Source organism: Dendrobates tinctorius, unplaced genomic scaffold (genome assembly GCF_039654945.1).
Source record: "Dendrobates tinctorius isolate UK_male_01 unplaced genomic scaffold, ASM3965494v1 ptg000156l, whole genome shotgun sequence".
Classification (NCBI taxonomy): Eukaryota; Metazoa; Chordata; class Amphibia; order Anura; family Dendrobatidae; genus Dendrobates; species Dendrobates tinctorius.
In genome coordinates, this window is record NW_027361823.1 from 1,137,574 (window position 1) to 1,162,780 (window position 25,207).

Here is a 25,207-nt window from a genome sequence, read left to right on the forward strand (position 1 = left end):
TTTGACATGTTCTTCCACTGTCTCTTTTATTAGTTGTATCTCCTGATCTTGTTCTCTTTTGGCCAGCACGTGTCACACCACTAATTCTTTAATTATATCGTCAAAGGGTACCAGTGAGTCAGTCCTATCAGTCGAGTGACCCCCCCCCCCCCCGGTTACCCTCTGACTGTGTTTCTATTCCCGTTATCTTCTCGATCAGGTTACCACCAGCCCTGTCGCGAGTTTCAGTCAGCACAGCATTAGATTCGGTCCTAGTGGTGGCTACTGGCAATAACATGTCACAGTCACACCACACTGTCCGGTGAACCCCCAAGGCACTCTCTATCTGTGTGTCAGCTCCGCTCTTTTTGTTTACCACATCATTCTCATCCACACTGTGGTACCCTTCAGGTGACGTCAGGTCAATAAATTCGTCCGACGCAATTCTTTCTCCGGTCGCCCTTACGTCTGGCCTGTCTACGTTAGAGGCGTCAGCGTCTCAGTGTCTGCTAGCCCTACAGTAGAAACGTCTCCATCCTCCTGTTCACATCTTTAAACATGACAAAGTCCCGGCGCCTCTCAAAGGTATGCACTAAGTTTGGTGGCATACTACCACCTTGGCACTCCCCCTTTGTCATCTCAATCAGGACTCTGTCCACTTTATAATTCACAATGACCCCGTGGAGGCAGCGAACTGTGACGTTTTTCTCGGTCAGAGCTAAAACGAGTGGCGTTCCTGTCAGAGTCACCTGACTCTGAGTCCAGCCTACCAGGGACTCCTTCCCGATGCAGCATCACGGTACACACCTGCGGCCCATCGTCACTATCCGGAAAGGATATCCCACATTCTGACCAAGTCATACACACACACTGCGGTACTCCAGACATACCCACTGAGTCATCTAGTGCTGTCATTTCTTCAAACTTGGACCTTTTCTGGACCACCACCCCACTTTGGGTTTCCGCCCCCTCCTGGGACTCCACCCCTTTTCGGGTTACCGCGCCAATTTGGGACTCCACCCCCTTTTGGGCTACTACCCCGATTTGGGTCACCGCCCCCTTTTGGGACTCCACGCCTTTTCGGGACCTCCCCATGTCCGTTAAACCGGTCTTCTCAGACCACAGTTCACACAACCCAGTTTATGTCTTAACGATACCACACAAGTCCTTGTTGGCACCCCCGCAGCTCCTGCTGTCACCGATCACCGGCTGCTGTTCAAACACACACACACACAGCGGCTGGTGTCACTGCAGCTCCTGCTGCGCCGTCTTCGTGGACCCGCCGATCCACCGGAAGCCACTTGTCCCCTTCGTAACCCCACCGGGTTACCAGAAGCCGCTTGTCAACCTCGAAGATAAAAGAAACCACAAAAGCACGCCCATAGGGCCTTACCAGTGCAGGTATAATGGGTATAAAGAAATAATACAGGGTACTCACCCTTAATAGTTGTGTAAAGCCACAACTACTGTATCCGCTTAGTCACATGCAATAAAGCTGCAGCAGGATGATGTAGACAGACAGCGTCTGCTACCAATGCTCAAAGAGGAGATCCCAAAAAGGAAAAACACCAGGTCCCTTTGCTGCGAGACCTTCGTGACCCCACTGAGCCACAGCAAGCTCCTTCAGGTTTTACAGAGGAAAAAGAAAAAACACATGCACGATAAAAACTACAAAAAAATCACGTATCCTGTCTGTGCGCTATTCAGGATGTACCGTCTCCACCTGAGACCATCCAACACACAGGGCACACCAGGTGCTATTCAGGGAGCCGACCCTCCTCCCAGGGTATCCCAATACACTGGCCTCACCAGGTCCAAGGTCATATCACGTGTTCCAGGGATTCGATTCCTCTCCCAGAACCTCCCAACACTGACCCTCCAGGACCTTGCTCACTGACCCAGGTCAGTACAACAACGATCACCTGTCCGTTACCTGTGTCGGCCACACAGGTCCTCGGGTACCTCTTATCCGCAGAGGCACCCTAGCAATCACCAGTCTCTTTCACTGAGCTGCTGTCAGTCTACGGCTTTCACAACAGTCAGCCCTCCTGGCTCAGCGTTGCCAGCACTGCAACATGTACTGTGGGAACCGCAGCCCTTAGCAACAAAGTTTTTTTTTTTTTTTTTTTTTTATTTGGCAGTCCTTTTCCGTTGCCCCCAGCAACAAGGCTACTATATTGCCCTTAGCAATTCTCCACCATTTGTGAGGTAGCGCTGTCATGTAAGTAGGGGGTTCTCGCTTGCAGCGATCAAAAAACACATCCGGCACAGGATTTTCCAACAAATCATAGTCCATGAGGTTTACTCATCCTTCATAAACCTCCAGCAGTAACATGCCACAGTCTTATAGCAGACAGCAGGGCATCTTCACACTGGAGCTCTGCTCCCCTTTAGCCCTCCTAGTCACACAGGCTGTGCTTCAACTAGCCAGCAGGCTATACAGTCTCAAAGTTGTAGTCTCGTCTCCGGGTTACCTTGCATGCTGCTTTACACTGCAAACGTTCCTTCCCTCTCCCTGGGAACGGTCAGGCGCACATCACCATTAGTCACAGCGTCCACACGTGCTGTTAGTGAGGAGATCCTTCTCACGGGACCTTCCAAACTGGACCAATCAGGTCCTAGCATTCCCCCCATGTGACCAGACCTCAGATACCTTATATGGTCCATAACCACACCCACAGGTGATCACATGGCTATGACCTCACCCAAGTTCCTATTGCACACAACCACACACAGGCTTCCCTGACACATTGTAACAGAACGTACTACTCAGCAGTACCTCTGCTGATCATTATGATCTTTCAGTATCCTACACCTATCAGGGCAATGGAAATGCTTATACGGCTGTCCTGGGACACCCACACAGCGCCCCCTAGCGGACACAGCGGTCACTGCACCACAGCACCCATGAAGGGATTTTCCATATTCAGAAAACCCATGTTTCTCTTAAAAAAAAAAAAAAAATCTGTGTAATTTGTTTTAAAAAATAAATAAATAAAACTTCTCACCCTTCCTGGATCCTATGCTGAGTCTCCGCCGCTGTTCCTGTGGTGTCTGTTATTTTCTGACTTGCTGACATCAAGTCAACAGCTCTGCAGCCAATTGGTGAGCTCAGCTGCTCAGTCCCGCTCTGATCATGGTGTGACTTCAGCACTGTCGATGTGATATTAGCACTATAGACCTTAATGGACACCAGGAGCAGCAGCAGAGGCTTTGTGCTGGATCAAGGTAGGCTCAGTAAAGCCGTTTGTTATATTAAAGCAAGCGTACTCCTGATGAAGGAGGTTTTCTGAAAATCCCTTTAGTGCTATGGCCAAGTTTGGCAGAATTTTTTTTTTTTATTATCCCAATGCTAAAATAAAAAATTAAGCAATTGTGGATTAGGTCTTGATTACAAATTTCCTGCTATTTTGTTTCCACAGCTCCTAAGCAGACTAAAGGCCCCTTTACATTTAGCGATGCACCAGCGATCCGACCCGGTCAGGATCGCTGGTGCATCGCTAAATGATCGCTAGTGAGCTGTCACACAGGCAGACCTCACAGCGATGCAGTAGGGACGCAGCACACGATACTCACCTTTCACACACAGCGATCCTGACGTCCTCCTGCCCGCCTCCACGCGTCGCTCGTCGGCGCCATCAAAAAGCCCAGCAGGAAGCTGACGATGAGAAATGGAGCCGGACATTCTCGCGTGATCAGCGGGGGAGCCGCTCGGAGGTAAGTATCACACATTGCGATATCGCTAGCGATATCGCTATAACGTCACAAAATCGACCCCCTTAAGGCGTCGATTCATCATACAGTTTTTGCGAGAATGTGGTGTAAAACTTCCAAATCTTGTTAAATTTTTTAGCAACTTTTCACACATTTGTGGAGTTTAGTGGGGAGTGAGCATGGCCAAAAGATGCGCCAAATTCATTAAATGGTGCATACGGGTAAAACACTTGTTGAATTGGTGCATAAGGCTATGTGCACACGCTGCAGATTCACCTGCGGGCTTTTCCGCGCAGATCCGCAGGTAAAACCGCAGGTAAAGTGACCTGCGGTTTTCCTGCGGATTAGCCTGCGGTTTTGCCCTGCGGTTTCACACCTCTACTATGTTAAAGGTGTGAAACCTCTGCGGAATCCGCACAAACAATTGACATGCTGCGGTTTGTAAACCGCAGCAAAACCGTGCGGAAAAAAACGCAGCGTGAGCACAGCGGTTTTGAAATGCCATTGGATAACATGGTACTGTACCATGTCTGCGGAACTGCTGCGTTTCCGCAGGGCCAAAGCAGTAGCTCTCTGGTAGCAGTAAAAAAATTCTGTTTAATGTAATCCTGCAGTCCTATAGTCTCACACTTTCTTTCATTTGCCCCTTATTCTGTGCTAGCATGCAACACATTTAGCGGGTTATCCAAAATAATAGCACCAGTACAGATTTTTGAGGAATTTTTTGGAGTGCCTCAAAAATTGCCTAAAAAATACTTGAAACAACTGTCCATATTTATTTCCGGGTTTATGCTCTTTGCTAGTCTTTGTAGAGATTAGTCGGCTTTTTTTTCTTTTTCTTGCATAATGTTTTGAAAAGCAACTGGTAAAACAAAGTCTGTCACTTTTCCTGACGGCTTGTACTCTAGGTATGTGGGTAAGGACAGAGGTGTAATGACCGCGGTCAAGGGTTCGCACCGCGACTGGGCCCGGCAGGTTGGACATGGACACGCATCCAGTTGAAGTGTTTTGTGGTGCACAGACACATCGGGTCTGCGCCACAATGCACACTGCTAGCCAACCAGAGGCCAGCAGCTGATGTGGGCATGCACGTCACGAGATACATGGCACTGATGACATACGCGACCGTTGGATGCCGAAGTTCTCTGCCTGCTTGACAAGATGACGTGCGTGATGGGGGAGCAAAGGGAAGGTGAGGTTTTTCTTTTTTTGTTTTTTTTAAAGTCAGTGGCCATATTAGTATATGGATGATGCCTTATATTTTATGGATGGCTGTGGGGTGCATTTTACTACATGGATAACTATGGGCTGTGCATTAGACTACATGGATGACTATGGGGATACATTATACTTTATGGATGACTATAGGGGTGCATTATACATGGATGATTATGGGGTATGCATTATGCTACATGGATGATTATGGGATGTGCATTATACTATATGCATGACTATGGTGGTGCATTATACTCTATTGATGACTATGGGGTGTGCATTATGCTACATGGATGACTATGGACTGTGCATTATTCTACATGGATGACAGGGCTGTGAATTATACTATATGGATGACTATTGGCTGTGCATTACACTTTATGGATGACTATGGGGATGCATTATACTACATGGATGACTATGGGGTTGCATTATACTTTATAGATAACTATGGGTTGCATTATACTTTATGGCTAGAATAATGAATAAAGATTTGCAATTGGAATATTTAATTTAGTTATATCTAGGACATAGAGTTTTATTGTTCCTTTTATTTTTTTGTGCAGTGTATATAGCTGGTTGGGGCCAGGATGATGATAGAGGATATATATATATTAGCTGAAGAGCGCGGCGCTGCCCGGGCATAGTAACTAACTGTGGTTAGTTATAGCAAATTATAATTATCCTCCATCCCATAGTCCCGTGCCCATACACCCATCATACATATCCACGATCCCATAGGCCCGTGCCCATATACCCATCATACATATCATCCATCCAATAGTCGAGTGCCCTTATACCCATCACACATCCTCTATCCCATAGTCCCATGCCCATATACCCATCATACATATCCTCCATCCCATAGTCCCGTGCCCATATACCCATCATACATATCCGCCATCCCATAGTCCCGTGCCCATATACCCATCATATATATCCTCCATCCCATAGTCCAGTGCCCATATACCCATCACACATCCTCCATCCCATAGTCAACCATTATGACATCATACTGAGCGGCGGGGCTTGCAACCTATGATGACAACAGCGTCGCCATGGCAACCATTATGACATAATGAGGGGCGGGGCTTGATACACACACACTTTTTCCCCATTATGTAGATAGGGGCAAAATTGTTCAGTGAATTGGAACGCGCGGGGTTAAAATTTCACCTCACAACATAAACAAAGAGCACAGAATGACAAATGTGCAAAAATACCTTGCAGTAAGACATATGACAGTAGTCAGCAAGTGCTGATAAAAGATAATAACAAGTACAGGGTATTTAGTCGATACGTTTTTTTGCATAAAAATGTATGCCAAGCTGCTCCACCTCGTCAAGGTAACCCGTATTGAAGCAGTCCCTATCTAATGTATTTAAAACCTGAACATATGAACAGTGTCTAGATGAGCAGGATTAAGACAGGCGCTTTCTAGTATGGGCACGCGGTGCAAGACAGCTCCCTATGTGCATGTCACACAAAGAGAGGGGTGGGGTCTCTCAAATCATGCATAAGCACGAAACAAACTGGATTAAAAACACATGTTACATGCACAAATGTGAACAAGTCTGTTGGACAATGTTCACACCACCCTGACTGAAACACAAACAAAGAGCACAGAATGACAAATGTGCAAAAATACCTTGCATTAAGACATATGACAGTAGTCAGCAAGTGTTGATAAAAGGTAATAACAAATACAGGGTATTTAGTCGATACGTGTTTTTTTGCAAAAAAAATGTATGCCAAGCTGCTCCACCTCATCAAGGTAACCCGTATTGAAGCAGTCCCTATCTAATGTATTTAAAACCTGAACATATAAACAGTGTCTAGATGAGCAGGATTAAGACAGGCGCTTTCTAGTATGGGCACGTGGTGCAAGACAGCTCCTTATGTACATGTCACACAAGAGAGGGGTGGGGTCACTCAAATCATGTATCCACAAATCCATGTTTTCTACTGTTGGGCATAACACCCACATAAAATCTTTCAATGTTTGACATTCTGCACCATTTTTACCTAGCTATGAAAAAATGGCCAGAGCTTGGGTGGTATGGGGGCGTGATGAAGGCTACTCCATACATTCATGACGAGCAGTGGTGTTCACTTTGCCACAAATCTTACTCTAGCAAGGACTGTAGTAGGATTTGTGGTGAGGCACACACAAAAGTGTACACCAGTCGTCCGGCGTTCCGGATTTATGAAGAGGCCTGTGCCTCTTGATGAATCGGCCCTTTGTTTTTGAATGCACTTAGCCTGAAAGGACTTCAATGAGCTGACTCCAAACGTATTGTAAATGTGAGAAGTACAGGGTTAATAAACAGTTTTAATTAATTAGATTGAGTAGCTTACGGAAGACCATTTGTTTTGAAAGATAAGTTTGAACAAAGTTTCAATTTTACTATGCAATCCAAATTAAATGGAACCTTACAGGTTATACTTGTCTTTTTCATCCCCAACTTTAATAGCTACTTCCTACATCCTCCAGGCTAGATGATTCTATACATTCTTGCTTATTACTGCTCTATACAGACAGAATGCTTGGCTAATGAAATACACCCACGTTTGGGTCTGTGTGGATTAGTGGTGCGATCATCTAGAATTTTACAGTCATACATCAGAGGGATATAATGTCGCTTTCTAATGCAGCATTACATTATTGGATGTGCCTTTTAGTTGTGCTCGCTCAGTAACCGCAACTTCTAATATCATTAGTACCGGGCCGGGATTGCACTGCAATTTGTGGTGCAGTTGATGCACATTTCTTGTTATCATTATTGTTATATTTATTGTTGTGTTTTTATGTAAATTTTGCTTTAATATATTATGTTTTTTTTCTGAATACCCCACCCCTCTCCTGTGTGACATGCACATAAATGAGCTGTCTTACACCATAAGCCCATATACTAGGAGGCGCCTGTCTGTATCCTGTTCATTTAGACACTGTTCACATGTTCAGGTTTTAAATACATTAGATAGGGACTGCTTCGTGAAGGGTTACCGTGACGTGGTGAAGCGGCTTGGTATACATTTTTTGCAAAAAACGTATCGACTAAATACCCTGTATTTGTTATACAGCACTTGCTGATTACTGTCATGTTTTTTACTGCAGAGTATTTTTGCAAATTTGTCATTTTGTGTTTTCTTGTGTTTCAGCCATTGGGTGGTGTGAGCATTGTCTGACCGACTTGTTCAAACTTGTGCATGTCACATATGTTTTTAATCCGTTTTGTCCTTGCTAAGCATGGTTTGGGAGACCCCACCCCTCTCCTGTGTGACATGCACATAAATGAGCTGTCTTATACCACAAGCCCATATACTAGGAGGCGCCTGTCTGTATCCTGTTCATTTAGACACTGTTCACATGTTCAGGTTTAAAATACATTAGATAGGGACTGCTTCATGAAGGGTTAACGTGACGTGGTGAAGCGGCTTAGTATACATTTTTTGCAAAAAAAACGTATTGACTAAATACCCTGTATTTGTTATACAGCACTTGCTGATTACTGTCATGTTTTTTACTGCAGAGTATTTTTGCAAATTTGTCATTTTGTGTTTTCTTGTTGTTTTTCTGAATAATATTTGATATATAATATGCATTTGATCTATCTGCCATAAAAGAATGATTACTGGGAGTTTGACCACAGGGTTATATAAATAGAGGAGAGTCATGCAAGTTGTCAATGTTTCTCCACGTTCTATATACAATCATGGACACTTCCTAGGTTAAGCAGGGATTGAGCACCATTTCTTCAGATTGGTTGGAGATCCTGGTGGTCGGACGAGCATTGATAACATTTTTCTCATATTCTATGGTAGTAGTAGAACAGAGAAAGTTGAGAAATGTAAGGATAGGGTCACACGACCAATTTCTCTAAATCTGAGAAAATCGGATCGATTGTACGATTCACACTCTAATCAGACTCTGAACCGATTTTCTCGGAAGTGGGAAAAAGGAATTCTCCACCTTCTCTGTATTGTCAATCCTTGAAAATCAAACCACACTGATGTTCATCCAAGTACAGTCCGATTTTTTTATTTTTTTTCCCATGGACCCATAGAGTTTAATGGGTGACTGCCATCCGATTCTTGATCTTGAGGGCAAATTGTGCATGCTGCTATCTTTTTCCTTGGAACGATGACTAAGTCAGACATGTGCACTTTGAATAACATAGTGACCAGCGCAATTCATCAAAAGGTCAGATAGCACTTACCGTATATGATTTTTTTACGGTTGTGTGCACCTGCCCTAAAAATAGCATCCATTGCTGGTTACACCATATGAATCAAGATAATTCATCAAGGCTTTTTTCCAAAATGTTATGGCTTTGGAGAGGTTCACATTATGTTCCACACCGTTTTGACGCAAAAGACATCAGTTTTCTAACACGTAGGCAAAAGTGAGCGCAGTTAGCCATGCACAGGAGCTATAAGCCAGATTTATGAATTGCAACTTTTTAAAACGTTGCCCAAAAAAGTTGCATTTCTCTCTCCAGTAGGGTCTAACATTAAAAAAAATAGAAAACCTCTCTATACCAAAATGTTAGCTGGAAAGATCTAAAAATGCAACAACGCGAAACTTACAGCACAGAATTAACAAGTTTTTTTGGTTACTTCTCTTTGCTTTGTCGATTTTGTTTTAAATGCTATGCAGGTTTGTAAATGATATTAGTAATGAAGTGCAAATGTTTTAGTGATCCTTTTATTACTATTATTATTAGGTCTGGAAGAGGAAAATCTACGGCTGGGTTTCTAATTTTCGCTGGACTGGCTTGTATATTCACAATGTTTTTAACAGACCGTGACGGTAAGTAATTGTAAGCAAAAAAAATACCATCACTTAAAGGATAAAATGTTGAGGGTTTTTTTTTTTTGTCAGATACAATTGTCCATCTTCACAATCACATTTTTATTTTTTTTCGTTGTTCCGATCTATTTAGAATGTAAAGTAAAGCGACTTTTCATATGGTCTTCATTAAAGTGTAACTATTAAATAATTTTTGACCTGTTGTAACCCCTGTTGTAGAGGTCTGGGAGGTAAGTCCCCCTCTAATTACCCATACCAGCGGGAAGAAACACCCAGCTTAAGCGAACATAGTCTGGTATGGGTTTGGTAGCATCTATGGGTCTGTACATGCTCATGTATAAGCTGAGCCCCTTGGTTTGAGCAATTGGTGAAGTTTCGGCTCTTGGACCCACTACCATCTACATTGTTGAACTAGAGCTATAGTTACCTTAAGTGTTTTCCTTTTCTTTATTTTTTGCCTGCCTCCACACATCATATTTATTCAGGATCCATTAGAGCAATAAAAGCAGTTGATTACCGTGGTAGATATACGTCAACAAATACTTTATTGTACTCTACTGTGTACGTAGAGATGAAGAGATATGCACCTGGAAAATCTTTTTGGCTCTTTCGAAACAGATTTATTAATCTTGTTGAGTTTTTAGGCAGTATGAACTTATTACCAGCCTTAAAATGTGCCAGATTCATCACACTGGTTGAGAAATTTTGACGGAAATCATCAGGTTTGTTATTGACATAAGGCTTCTAATCTTTCCCACTTCTCCACTCCTCCCCACCTGTCCATCCTTCAGAGATATAATAAGTTCCAAATGGTGCAAAATGCTTTTAAGGAAAAACTTTATTATGCGCGCTTCTTTTAAATTCAAGGAAGTTCTAATCCCACTTCTAAAGGGGTCTCTTGCTTGGCATGTTGTCAACATTGCTTGACATTGACTTTATAGTGTAGGGTGATCTGTAGCTCACGATGCTCCCAATCATCTCCCAATAGTGCACCATGTGTCCTTTTCTGTGATCCCAATTTTTAAGCAGCTCAGAGACTCTTGACCTTTTTGTTGCACTGTAATGAGGGATAGATGAGGTAGAGAGGTGTATAGTTATGCTCACTGTAGTTATACTCGAGTAGTGAAATCCTTGCATAAACTATAATAACAAAAGATTTGCATGCATGGTCTCATCCTTTCTGGAGTATGAATAACGGCCAAAAAGCCCCCCACATTTTCCTGATAGGTGCCAGTTCCACTTCCAAGACTCCAACTTATCATACCTATGGAATATTCTTTAATTGTGTGTGACATCTCTATTGTTGCCTGTCTTGCCTGTTTTTGCTTCTGTGACTGAGTGGTGCCATGCTCTCATTTCAGGCAACAACTCTAGCTTTGCGTCCTCTGGGAATTATGGTTCCGTCTGGGCTGGGAGCTTGAGTTAACTTTTGTTAGGGTTTGTTCCCTGCTGTGTGACCTTGGCATGGCTTCACGCTGTATAAGCTTCTAAAATCCTGTTATCCACTGCCATTTATAATTTGACTAGCTTTGGTAAACCCCTGTGTGCCTGACTTGCTTCCCCAGTGGACTTTCCCGATTTTGATCTTGCGAGTTTATTGACTTTAATCCTCCCTTTTGATTTTGTGTCTACATCTACCTTCTGGTCCTGATCCCGCTACTGGACCATTCTTTCTGCCAGCCTGCAGCACCAAATAGCAGCAGACTCTGTGGCCCCATTCCAGGGTCCCCTGTGTAAGTCTAGATTCCTGTACAGATGTTTAAGGTTGAAGGCCAGAGCAACCCCTGGGATCTGGTGAACGGAGTGCCTTATGCTAAGTCTGTCTATGGTAGCCATTTTTAGAACTTCCACCATTTTTAAGCCACTGCCATGCTTGCGTACAATTATGGCATAAATGTCCAATCTGGTAATATACCTCTCTGGTTTGTTACATCTTACGTGATTGATTATGGCATAAATGTCCAATCTGGTAATATACCTCTCTGGTGTGTTACATCTTACGTGATTGATTCAGTCTGCCAGTGTGGCCCTGGGACAAGAAAAGGTTGGGAATGTGTGCTGTAGACACTTGGTTACCTGATTTAGATTTTGGGCTTAACTCATGTATTTAAACAGTTAACAGTTATATCATTGAAGACTGAGACGCCTCAGTTGGCCGCCCTGTTTGCTTCCGTAGGGAGCTTACATTACTTTGAAAGCTACAGATGTCACAAAAATCATACTTTTGACAGACTCATAACCCAACACATCAAAGTTCACCTTTTAAATCCATGTAGAAGTGTAATGGGAATATAGCGTTGGTGCCACCTCTGAAAGTGCACATCTGGTGCCGGCTATTGGGTACATCATTCAGCCTAATCTCCTATGCAGCACTTTAGATGTTGGCCATCAAACCTTCATAGAACTCTTGTTGCATTTTCACTTTGGAAGCTTTTATAGTTCTGTTAAATTTTGCAGCAAAAACCGTTCCCTTAATATTCATGTGATGACTGTTGGCAGCGCGGTGATATTGAGATGGATAACCCCGAGCAGTTAGTTCAAATCGTTCTTAATTTAATTTAGAGTAAATTAAAGAAGAATTTTCGGTAAAGATAAAGTGTCTTCTTGAAAGAGGATCAGACATCCTTCATATGCATAACCACAAACTGGAACAGGACTCAGATGTTATTTACTTCACAGAAGCCATCTCTGATTCTATTACTGAAATAAAAGGCTGCCCTCATTAAAGATGGATGTATTTTTGAAAAGTCAGAGAATCTGTATCTGTGTTTTTTTTTAAATAATAAAAGAATTAGAGCAATGATAATTTCCATTATGACCGTGTTAGCTGCAAGGTTATGTTGCTTTTTATTACTTTGCATAGTTAATGAAGTAATCTTGACAAAATGATTTTCAGAAATGTCATTCATAAATGGGAGAAGTGTTACTGATTTCCAGACTGATTGGGTCTCCTTTGAGTGCCGAATTTAATATCACGTGAAAGAGGAATTGCCCTAGGGGAATTGTCCAGGAGTGTGAAGTTTATTTGAAGGGGTTTTCTGCTTTTCAGCCTATAGACTTGCACTAGCTAAAATAATAAGCGTTCTTTTCCTGCAGCGACGATTCTCTGCCGCTGCTCCAGTTGATTGTTGACTGGCTGCATCGGTGACTTCATGACTACTTCTGCGACCACTTCAGTCACTGAGTTCAGCATCTCTTATGGGCTAGAGAAATTTGAAAATGGGGAAAACCCCTTAAACTTGATCATTTATTTAATTTCTTCCAAGTTGTCCACTTAATGTACTTTTTCTTAATGCTTCTTTTATTCTTTTATGCCACACCTGAGATGGCGATGTGCACACTTCAACATTGCAGCTACAGATCTACCCAATCATTTAGTGTCAGAAAAATGAAAAAGTAGTAGCCATGTATGGGTTTGCTACCTAGCAAAAAAAGAGTTAAGGCCTCATATGGGGATTGTACGAACATACTATATTGATAATCTATCCATTAGATCAGTCATTAATCTAAGATTTGCCACTTTCTTCAATGTTTACATCTGACCTCTGAAAGAGCCAATACCAACTGATCAATGTGATTTTCCAAGAGTCTAATCCAATCAATCTGACATTGATAGCCTATCCTAAAGCTACTGTCACACTTAGCGATGTACCAGCGATCCCAACCAGCGATATGACGCCGTCAGGATCGCTGGTACATCGCTAAGTGGTCGCTAGTGAGCTGCCACACAGGCAGATCTCACCAGCGACATCGCTGGGGATGGGGGTCGCTACTTACCTGTCACACCAGGCGATCCTGCGTCCTCCCGCCCGGCTCAAACGCTCGTTGCTCGTCTCTCCACAGGAAGCGCCGCAGGAAGCTGATGACGAGAAACGGTCCTGGACGTTCTCGCGCGATCAGCGATAACCAGCGGGGGAGCGGGTCGTAGGTAAGTATCACACACAGCGATATCGCTAGCAATATCGCTATAACGTCACAAGTTATAGCGATATTGCTAGCGATATCTCTTAGTGTGACATGCCCTTAAGGATAGGTTAGTAATATCATATGGCTTGAGAACCCTTTTGAGGAGTTCTCGAAGCATGTAATAAAATGGCCCTGTCACATAATTCAAATGGCAGCTCATCCCAGTCACATGTCAGGATGGGCTGCAGTCTGATCATAAAGTATCATAAACACACACGGGAGCTAGGAGAAGTGTTTGACAGGAGAAGAAATAAATCTTCTCAGCTGACTGAGCATGGAGGACTGAGGCTGTAGAAAAAAAAAGCCTTTATACTCCGTCAGTAAGAAGATATATGTATTCTCCTGTCATATTCCTTCTTAGCTCACAGAGGTATGTGTGCTTACAGTACAGCTCCTCTTAGTTGAGATATTGGTCTGAGGAGCTGTGTTTCTTTAGATCACAGCCCGTCTTGACACGTGATTAGGATGGTCATTAGGTTACATTCTTGTAGAACATCTTTAATCTTTTCTTTGGTGTAGCTTCAGAAGCCTGTATTCTGCCTGTGAGTACAATGCCTTGGAAAAGTAATCATATCCTGTGAACTTTCCTACAAAATGTACTTTGTATAGTTATATCAAATAAAATCTCAATAAAGTAGTACGTATTTGTGAAGTGTAAAGGAAATGATTCATAGCTTTCTAAATATTTTTAAAATGTAAATCTGAATTTGTGATGTTCATTTGAATTCAGCCACCTGAGTGAATACTTTGTAGGACCAGCTTTCCCTGTATTTGCTGTCGCACATCTTTTGGGGTATGTCTCTACCAGCTTTGCACATCTAGAGGCTGACATTTTTACCCAGGACCCCAATGCTGCAAGGCTACAGTGCTAACCACGGAGCCGCTTTTTGCAAACTTCAAATGGGACTTCTTATGGCTTGCTTTCAAAAATGGCTTTCTTCTTGCTTTTCTTCTGTAAAGGTCAGATTTGTAGACTGTACAACGAATAGTTGTCCTGTTGACTGATTCTCCCTCCTGAGCTGTGGTTCTCTGCCGGTCCTACAGAGTGACCATGGGCCTCATGCCTGCTTTTCTATTTGGTGCTTTCCTTGCTTGGGATGTCAGTTTAAGTTCATCCATGGCTTTGTAGTTTTGCAGATGTGCCATACTACTTTCATTTTTCGATGATGGCTTGATCAGTGCTCTGTGAGATGTTCAGAACTTGCTCATTTTTTTTATAACCTAACCTTGCTTTATTCTTCTCCACATCTTTATCTCTGACTTGTCCTGGTGCTTTCCTTGGTTTTTATCATGCTGTTTGGTCCCTAAGATTCTCAAACCAAATCTCTGAGGCCTTCACAGAACATCTGGAGTTGTCCTAAGAATAAATTACAAACTGGTGGACTCAACTTACTAATTATGAGACTTCTGGAGGCAATTAGTCTCTCAGGATTTCATATAGCAGGTATCAGACTACAGGGGGCTGAATACAAATGCATTTCACAATTTTCAGATTTTGTAGTTTTAAAATATTTAGAAAACCATGTATCCTTTGCACTTTACAAATACTTGCTGCTTTGTGTTGACATATCACATAAAATCCCAATAAAATAGAATTGTGGTTGTAAAACTGGAAAAGTTAATGGGCTATGAATACTTTTTCAAGGTATTCTAGGTGATGATAAAATGTTTGATTTCAGACATGGAGAAAATATTCAACTAGTTGTCCCATCATGAACATTTATCCCCTGGATATGCCCTAAATGTTTGATGGGTGTGAGTCCTTCCACTGAACGTCGAGAACATGGATGTGTTTCTGACTGTCTGGAATGAAGAGCTGGTTGCTCATGTGCCACTCGCTCTTTGAATTTGTATGTGACTTCCGATGTGTAAAACCACCCTAAGTGTATGTGCACACGTTGCAGATTCCAGAGCGGAATTTTCCGCATCTCTTGGCAGAAAACGCAGGTGCGTTTTTGATGCGGTTTTTCATGTGTTTTTTTACACGCGGATTTGTATAAGTTTTTGTAAGCTAAATAAAGATGTTATTTAACAAAAAAAAAAGATTTGTGATGTCATTTCTGTCAAACCTCCTCTTTTACATTTGTCCAACCCACACTCCATTACACACAGATAGACAAATAGATAGATATGGAATAGATAGATATGGCATAGATAGATATGGCATAGATATGGCATAGATAGATATTGGATAGATAGATAGATATTGGATAGATAGATAGATATGGGATAGATAGATATGGGATAGATAGATAGATATGGGATAGATGGATAGATATGGGTTAGATGGATAGATATGGGATAGATAGATATGGGTTAGATGGATAGATAGATATGAGATATGGGATAGATATGGGATAGATAGATAGATAGATAGATAGATAGATAGATAGATAGATAGATATGGGATACAGTTAGGTCCATATATATTTGAACAGAGACAACATTTTTCTAATTTTGATTCTAGACATTACCACAATGAATTTTAAACAAAACAATTCAGATGCAGTTGAAGGTCAGACTTTCAGCTTTCATTTGAGGGTACACATTAAAATTGGATGAAGGGTTTAGGAGTTTCAGCTCCTTAACATGTGCCACCCTGGTTTTTAAAGGGACCAAAAGTAATTGGACAATTGACTCCAAGGCTATTTCATGGACAGGTGTGGGCAATCCCTTCGTTATGTCATTCTCAATTACGAAACAATCACTGACCTCAGGGAGACCAGTCAAAGAAAACACTGCGGCAGCCGGCAAAGGCGCTCAATCAGTGAAATCCTAAGTGCATTGCTCCCTGGGAAATACGAATATGCAAATAAAGTCCATGGAGCCTCATTTAAGAGTCTCAAACACAGGACTAGCCAGATCTTCCTCCAGGGAGGGACCCAGCCAAGGGGTGGCTCCTTTCGGAAACCACCATTACCACCATATTAAGTGGCCCTTTAAGTCAACATCCAGCTCTTTACGAGTTTACAGATATGACAAGGGAAATACCAAGGCCAGGTATCCATCCACAGGCGGCTGTTTCGGGGTGTTGCCCCTCATCAGTGTGGAGTAGGATTCTGGCTAAGTGGGAGCAATGCCTAGTAGACCAACATCACGAAACAATCACTGACCTCAGGGAGACCAGTCAAAGAAAACACTGCGGCAGCCAGCAAAGGCGCTCAATCAGTGAAATCCTAGGTGCATTGCTCCCTGGGAAATACAAATATACAAATAAAGTCCGTGGAGCCTCATTTAAGAGTCTCAAACATGGGACTAGCCAGATCTTCCTCCAGGGAGGGACCCTTAAGTGAGGCTCCATGTTTGTCATCCCCTGAGGAAGAAGTAGTCCTTACTTTGAAACGCGTTGGAAATAAATGATTAATCTTTCACCATAATTGGGATTCTGTATTTTGTCGAGCAGTACATGGAAGTCCATAAATTAGTTCCATAAGAATTGATGTATCAGCGGTCACTTGGTTGACCTTTGGACGTGCAGCAGCTGACTACGAATCTCATGTGCTTGATCTCTCCTACAAATAGGTGAGTGAATTCCTTTTAATCCTTTAATATTAACCCGGATAAGACCCTATTGCGCTTTTTTTGTTCCTATAGTATATTGCAGTGTTTTCGTTGACTGGTCTCCCTGATCTCAACCCAATTGAGCATGCATTTCACTTGTTAAAAACTAAACTTCAGACAGAAAGGCCCACAAACAAACAGCAACTGAAAACCACCGCAGTGAAGGCCTGGCAGAGCATCAAAAAGGAGGAAACACAGCGTCTGGTGATGTCCATGAGTTCAAGACTTCAGGCAGTCATTGCCAACAAAGGGTTTTCAACCAAGTACTAGAAATGAACATTTTATTTACAATTATTTAATCTGTCCAATTACTTTTGGTCCCTTTAAAAACAGGGTGGCACATGTTAAGGAGCTGAAACTCCTAAACCATTCATCCAATTTTAATGTGGATACCCTCAAATGAAAGCTGAAAGTCTGAACTTAAACTGGACCTAACTGTAGATAGATATGGGATAGATACTGTAGATATGGGATAGATACTGTAGATATGGGATAGATAGATATGGGATGGATAGATATGGGATAGATATGGGATAGATGGATAGATATGGGATAGATAGATATGAGATAGATAGGTAGATATGAGATAGATAGATATGGGATAGATAGATGTGGGATAGATAGATAGATATGGGATAGATAGATGTGGGATAGATAAATTTGAGATAGATAGATACGGGATAGATAGATATGGGATGGATAGATATGGGATAGATATATATATGTATCTATCCCATATCTATCTCTGTATCTATATCTATCTATAGATATATCCATAAATATATCTATACATATATCCATAGATACAGTATATCCATATCCATGTTTATTAATGAACAATGTTTCATTTAAAAAAAAAAAAACTGAAAAAAAAAAATGGCGTTGGCTCCTGCGCCTTTTTCTGCGCCAGAGGGGGAAGGCCGACAGCTGGGGGCCAATATTTGTAGCCTGGGAAGGGGGAAATACCCATGGCCCCTTCCCAGGCTATGAATATCAGCCCGCAGCTGTCTGCATAGCCTTTACTGGCTATTAAAATCGGGGGATCCCCCCAAAAAATGACGTGCGGACCCCCTATATTTTATAGCCAGAAAGGCTACGCAGACAACTGCGGGCTGATATTCATAGCCTAGGGAGGGGCCATGGATATTGGACCCTCCCCGCTACAAACAAATACAAGCGCGCAGCCGCCCCAGAAATGGCGCATCTCTAAGATGTGCCAATTCTGACACTTAGCCCCTCCATTCCCACTCCCGTGTATCGATGGGATATGGGGTAATAAGGGGTTAATGTCACCTTGCTATTGTAAGGTGACATTAAGCCCGGTTAATAATGGAGGGGCGTCAATAAGACACCTATCCATTATTAATCTTTTGAAAGGATTAAAAAAAAACACACATAAGACTAAAGTATTTTAATGAAATAAAACACAACACTGTTTTCATATTTTTATTGCACGCCCAGATCCAAGCGACGCCCTCGGTCTCCTATAATAAAAAGTAAAAAAAAAATAAACCAACCGTATACTCCCTGTCCGACGCAGTCCAATTAATAACGAGTGTCCCTCGACGATTTCCCCTATAGAGCAGTGACATCAGGTGATGTCACTGCTCTATAGGGCCTCCCAGTGGTGAACTGACAGGAGACAATGGCTCCTGCAGTGCATCACTGAGGTTACCGGAGTTCAGGCTCTTACTTTACAGCAATGCTGCATGAGAATTAGGGTTACAGGACCTTTTTCTCGGCAGCAGAGGGATACCCATTTTGTCATTTAATCGCCGGAGCCCCTGTAGAGCATTGACATCACCCGATGTTAGTGTTCTACACTGGAGATCATCGTGGGACCCTTGTTATTAACTGGACTACAGCGGAAAGGTAAGTTTAGGTTGTTTTATTATTTTATTTTTATTACAGGTGATTGATGGCTTTGGGGATTAGATGATTGGTGATTATGTACTCTGTTATGTGTTGTATGTTATATGTATGTTCTGTATGTTATATGTTGTATGTTCTGTATGTTTTTTTTTTTTTTGTACATTCAACACATTAGCCGGACTACTACTGTCCCATCATTGACTAATGTGTCTCTCACTGTCACTGTAGCAGGCGTAGGGCGATGCCTGCATACAGACACAGCCCCTTCATACAGACCCCCCCCGGCAACCCCCACACAGCCCCAGCAACCCCCGCAGACCCCCTGGACAGCCCCAGCAACCACCGCAGACCCCCACACAGCCTCGGCAACCCCTGCACAGTCCCTCAGACCCCCCCCGGACAGCCCCGGCAACCACCGCAGATCCCCCCTCACACACACATAGGCCCATACACGCACAGTCACCGCCCACACACCATACACGCACACAGTCACCCACCACCCACACTCGGCCCACACTCTTCCCTCCCGATCTGCAGCGTTTCGTCCGCAGCAAAACCGCAGATCTTTTTATCTTTTTTAGACCTGCGGATGTGCCCGACTCAATGCAAGTCAATGGGTGCAGAAACGCTGCAGATCCGCACAAAGAATTGACATGCTGCGGAAATGAACCCGCAGCGTTTATGCTGCGTATTTTATCCGCAGCATGTGAACAGCATTTTTCATTTTACATTGAATATAATGCTACTGTACAACGCAGCAGAATCTGCTGCGGACCCGCAGGGCCAAATCCGCTGCAGATCTGCGGTAGAATCCGCAGCGTGTGCACACAGCCTAAAGTATTGTCTGCTTTTAAGCAAACAAGAGTAATATCCTCGCGTAGGCTCTCTTGCCCGGTGTCCTCTTCTACGCTTAGTGGTTGCTAGTCCTCACTTTCACAGTCTTTTAACTTTTTTACAGCCGTACATATAATATTCATTGTTGATCGTTACGGGGTGACTATTTAATAATGAATAAAGATTTGTCTTGCTAGCAAAGAAGTTACATGAATGTATTTGCTTTTGGACACGAGTCCTTAAGCAAAGTTGCACCCAAGACAACTACTCCTTGTGCATATTTTATGACCGTGAGATGCTGAAAGCTACAGTTTGAGAATGATGTTTGTTTCTATTTTTTTTTTCTTCCTGCCCTAAAAAGATTTTCTTAATTAACAGAGCAATCTATCTGCATTGCACAAAGGACTGTAGGTTTGTACATTTTCTGAGCCACTCTTCTTCTGTTCCACATACTGCTCCAGATTCGGAATTTGATTACCAGACTCCTAAAGTGGTATGTGCTGTTGATTGTGGCCACGCTGTTAACTACACTTTAAAGTTTGCATGTACATTATATGCAGTAAATATGGTTCTTGCAGTATAATTGTGGCAGAAACTGCATAACATGCAGACAAGAAATCAATAAAGTCAGGAGATGAAATCAGCCCCATAATCAATTATTTGTCTTTTCACAGAAAACCTGCAAGGCATGGTATTGCTGCTGCTCATATCCCACAAGTTAATAATAATAATAATAATCTTTATTTATATAGCGCCAACATATTCCGCAGCGCTTTTGTTGCACATACAGTAAAAGAATAATATGACCAAGAACTGTCCTGATTCTCATGCTCTGCAGTATCTCTTTTCAACTTGGCATAGCATTCTGTCAGCACTATACAGTGGCGTGTAAAAGTTTGTGCACCCCTGGTCAAAACTACTGTTATTCTGAGCCGTTAAGCAAGTTAAAGATGAAATGATCTATAAAACGCCTAAAGTTAAAGATGACACCGTTCCTTTGTATTTTAGGCAAAAAATATATATTTTCATCTTTTACATTTTAAAAAATTACAGCAAGGAAAATGGTCAGATGCAGAAGTTTGGGCACCCTGCATGGTTAGTACCAAGTAACACCCATTTTTGCAAGTATCACAGCTTATAAAGGATTTTTGTTGCCAGCCAAAAATCTTTCAATTCATGTTTGAGGGATTTTCATCCATTTTCCTTGGAAAATTCTTCCTGTTCTGTAAGATTCCAGGTTTGTCTTGCATGCACTGCTATTTTCAGGTTAAGCCACAGATTTTCAATGAATTTCAGATCAGGGGACTGTGAGGGCCATTGTAAAACCTTCAGTTTATGCCTTTTGAGGTCGTCTATTGTGAATTTTGACGTGTGTTTAGGATCATTATCCAATTGTAGATGCCATCCTCTTTTCATCTTCAGCTGTTTTACAGATAGTGTTATGTTTGCATCAAGAATGTGTTGAAATTTCATTGAATTACTTCTCCCCTTTACCCATGAAATGTGCTCTGGCTGCAACACAACCCCAAAGCATGATTGATCCACCCCATGCATAATGGTTTGCGAGATGTTCTTTTCCTGAAATTCTGTGCCCTTCTCCACACATACCTTTTGAGCGTTGTGGCCAAAGAGTTCTATTTTAACCTCATCGATCCACAAGACTTGTTTCCAAAATGCATCAGGCTTGTTTAGATGTTCTTTTTCATACTTTTGACTCTGAATTTTATGGTGAAGACACAGGAGAGGTTTTATTCTGTTGACTTCCATGAAGGCCATATTTTTGCAGGTCTCTGTCTCACAGTAGAGCAATATACCACAACTCCAGAGTCTGCTAATCTTTCTAAAGGTCTTTTGCATCCAAGCAGTGGTTATGATTTGCCTCTCTAGCAATCCTACGAGCAGCTCTTACTGAAATTCTGCTTGGTCATCCCGACCTTCTCTTGACTTCCACTGTTTCTTTTATCTGCCATTTCTTAATTACATTTCGAACTGAGGAAAGGGCACCTTGAAAACATTTTGCTATATTCTTATAGCCTTCTCCTGCTTTGTAGACCTCCACCATTTTCATTTTCATAGTGCTAGGCAGCTGCTTAGAATAACCCATGGCTGCAGTTTTTTGGCACAAGGTTAAAGGAGGCTGGATTTTTATAAAGTTGGGAAATTTGCATGACCTGGCCTTTCCTAATGATAGTGAACAAACCATAAGGGTGTGTGCACACAGTTTCTGCTGCAGTGTACAGTACCATTATAATCAATCGAAATAGAAATCCGCAGTGCACACGGTGCTGAATTTTCCCCGCGGATTTGCTGCAGTTTCAGAACCGCAGCATGTCAATTCTTTGTGCGGATTCCGCTGCGGTTTGGCACCTGCTCCATGGCAGGTGTCAAACCGCAGAAAATCTGCAGCTAAACTGCAAGTCTTTTGACCTGCGGATTTACACATATCTGTGCGGAAAATTCTGCAGGACAATCCGCAGTGTGTGCACACACCCTAAAACTAACAGGCTAATTAAGGTCTGAAACTTTAGTCAAAGTTATCTGAGCACACAAGTCTCCAAGGGTGCCAAAACTTTAGGATCTGCCCATTTATTCTTTTTATAATTTTTAAAATGTAAAAAATGACTTTTTACTCTTCGCCACGACAGCACCCACTGGAGGTATTGGATCCGCCCATTTGGAACAGGAAACCCTACAGGAAAGATAAAAGGGGCGGTCCGCCTTTCCTCCTCAGTTTTGGTTTCCTGTTCCAAATGGAGCAGGATCCTGCAGGATCTTACCCGGGCCATGCATCCGCCTGTGCGGTCTCCTCGGGAACGGCAGGGGCTGCGGTCCGGAAGCAGCGTCGGGGGAGATTCCGTTTGACGGCTCCCCCCTCGTCTGATGGCATAGTGGTAATGACCGGGTCCGGGGAGGGCCGCCCGGTCTTACCAGGGAGCGGGCCGGGCCGGTCCGGCATCCGGGGGATCCCCCCCCCCAATCGGTGGGGATATAGCGTGGAGGTGAGGCCATGAGCGCGCGAGCCGCGCGTGTGAGTAGCGGTGGCGCGGAAGCCGGCCGGCACCCGACGCTCCTATACCCCGGAAGTAATGGTTGAACTTCTGGGGTAGGATGGCGATGACGCGGCGCATGCGCCCTGTGACAGGGCGACTTCCGGGGGCACGACAAGAAGAAAGATAAAACAGCGCTGCAGCGCTGCATCGTTGGAACCATGTCGTCCCCCGCAGAGTCGCAAACCCCAGCAGGGGATTCAGCTGGGGGCAACTCCACCAGGGACCGCAGCGCCAGGACAGAGACTGCCCGCAGGAGCGAGGCAGCAGAAACCCGATCCAGACCGTCTCAGCCATCCGACCCGGTATTAAGCTTCACTGGGTGAGTGTGCAAAGTATATACTCTACCTATTAAGCTAACCTCCTCCCTCCCCCCCCCCTCTCTCTCTTTACCTTTGACCTCTCGCTTCAGTCAAAGAAAAAAGAAAAAACTAAACATAAAGAATGCGCATTATGTTCAGATCCTCTCCCTGACTCCTACCCCAAAAAACTCTGCAAACAATGCATGAAAGAGACCAGGCAGGGGTCGACGATATCTTCCAAAGATATCCGAGCCATAATTAGGGAGGAAATACAAGCCATCAACCGCGCCAGCACTCCCGCAGAGTCCAGTCATAAGAAACAGGTCACTGTTAGTTCAGAGTCAGAGGAAGAACAGGAGTTAAACTCAGGCTCCGCATCCACGTCCTCATCGTCATCCTCGGAGATGGAAGGATGCGCATGTTTTCCACTGGACAGCGTAGATAACCTTGTAAAAGCGGTTAGAAATACTATGGGATGTGAAGAAGAAAGGGGAGCCCAAACCGCGCAGGACATTATGTTTGCGGGATTGGCAGAGAAAAAGAGGAGATCATTTCCGGTGATACCGGCAATTAAGGACCTCATCAAAAGAGAGTGGGAGAAACACGACCAGAGGGGTTTTCTCCCATCAGCTTCAAAACGGAAATACCCGTTCACTGATGAAGATCTATTAAAATGGACTAAAGTACCAAAGGTGGATGCCGTCATATCCTCCACTTCCAAACAGACCTCGATCCCGGTCGAGGACGCAGGATTGTTAGCAGACCCATTAGACCGAAAGGCTGAATCTTCGCTCAAAAGGTCCTGGGAATCCACCATCGGGGTATTCAAACCCGCAATAGCCAGCACATGTACGGCTAGATCAATGCTGGTATGGCTAGATCAATTAGACCAGCAGATTGAGCAAAGAGTGTCAAGGGAGAAACTGCGTGCAGCCATCCCGTTGATAAGAGGTGCAGCTGCCTTTATGGCAGACGCTTCAGCGGACACCCTAAGACTGGCAGCGAGGTCGGCAGCCCTGGTGAATAACGCCAGACGCGCGCTGTGGATAAAGAGCTGGAAAGGGGATGCAAAATCAAAATCCAAAATTAGTGCAACCCCATGCGAGGGTGAGTTCCTCTTTGGAAAAGCCTTAGACGAAATTCTCGCCAAGGCAAAAGAAAGGAAAAAGGCCTTCAGTGATTCTCCCATTCCGTTTTATAGGAAAACCTTTAAAAGACGGCCATTCGGGAGAAGAAGGCAATCGAACAGAACGAACAGATGGGCCACGAAAGACGAAAAGCGGAAGGGTACCATCTTCAGAGGGCCAACATATAGGAGAGATATAAATTAAGAGTTTAGACCCACCAGTTGGGGGTAGATTAAAAATTTTTTTTACCAAGTGGGAACAAATTACGTTAAACCCATGGATTTTGAACATAATCAAGGAAGGAATAAAGATTGAATTCCTTCGGATCCCCTATGAGTTCTTTGTTATAACTCGCCTTAATTCCTCACTTCAGCAAAAGGCTCTCAAAGACGAGATTCGAGTCCTATTAGCTAAAAAAGTTTTAGTTGACGTCCCTGAGGAACAACAGGGTAGAGGTTTTTACTCTCCCCTGTTTTTGGTGCCTAAACCAGACGGTACGTTTAGAACCATTATTAATTTAAAGAAGCTAAATTCATTTATAAAAAATTATAATTTCAAAATGGAATCAATTAGATCCACTATAAAGCTTCTTTTCCCAAATTGCGTAATGGCAGGGATTGATTTAAAAGATGCTTATTATCATCTCCCTATACACAACAGATTCCAGAAATACCTAAGAGTCGCAGTGGAAGTCGAGGGAAGGATTCGTCATTTCCAATACGCGGCAATGCCCTTCGGGCTTTCCACGGCACCAAGAATATTTACCAAGGTGATGGC

The 25,207-nt window shown here is 43.2% G+C and overlaps 1 protein-coding gene across 6 annotated transcripts in view; it reads left to right on the forward strand.

The window, feature by feature from the left end:
- The window catches only part of LOC141051266 (solute carrier family 22 member 15-like), a 353,709-nt gene that overhangs the window by 178,787 nt on the left and 149,715 nt on the right, over positions 1–25,207 (forward strand). For all 6 annotated transcript variants that reach the window (XR_012220613.1, XM_073548125.1, XM_073548124.1 and 3 more), the window contains one exon: positions 9,636–9,721. Coding sequence is in view for 5 of the 6 variants with exons in the window: in XM_073548125.1 (XP_073404226.1) it covers positions 9,636–9,721 (86 nt within the window). In the remaining variant the exon portion in view is untranslated. The remainder of the gene's footprint in view (positions 1–9,635; positions 9,722–25,207) is intronic.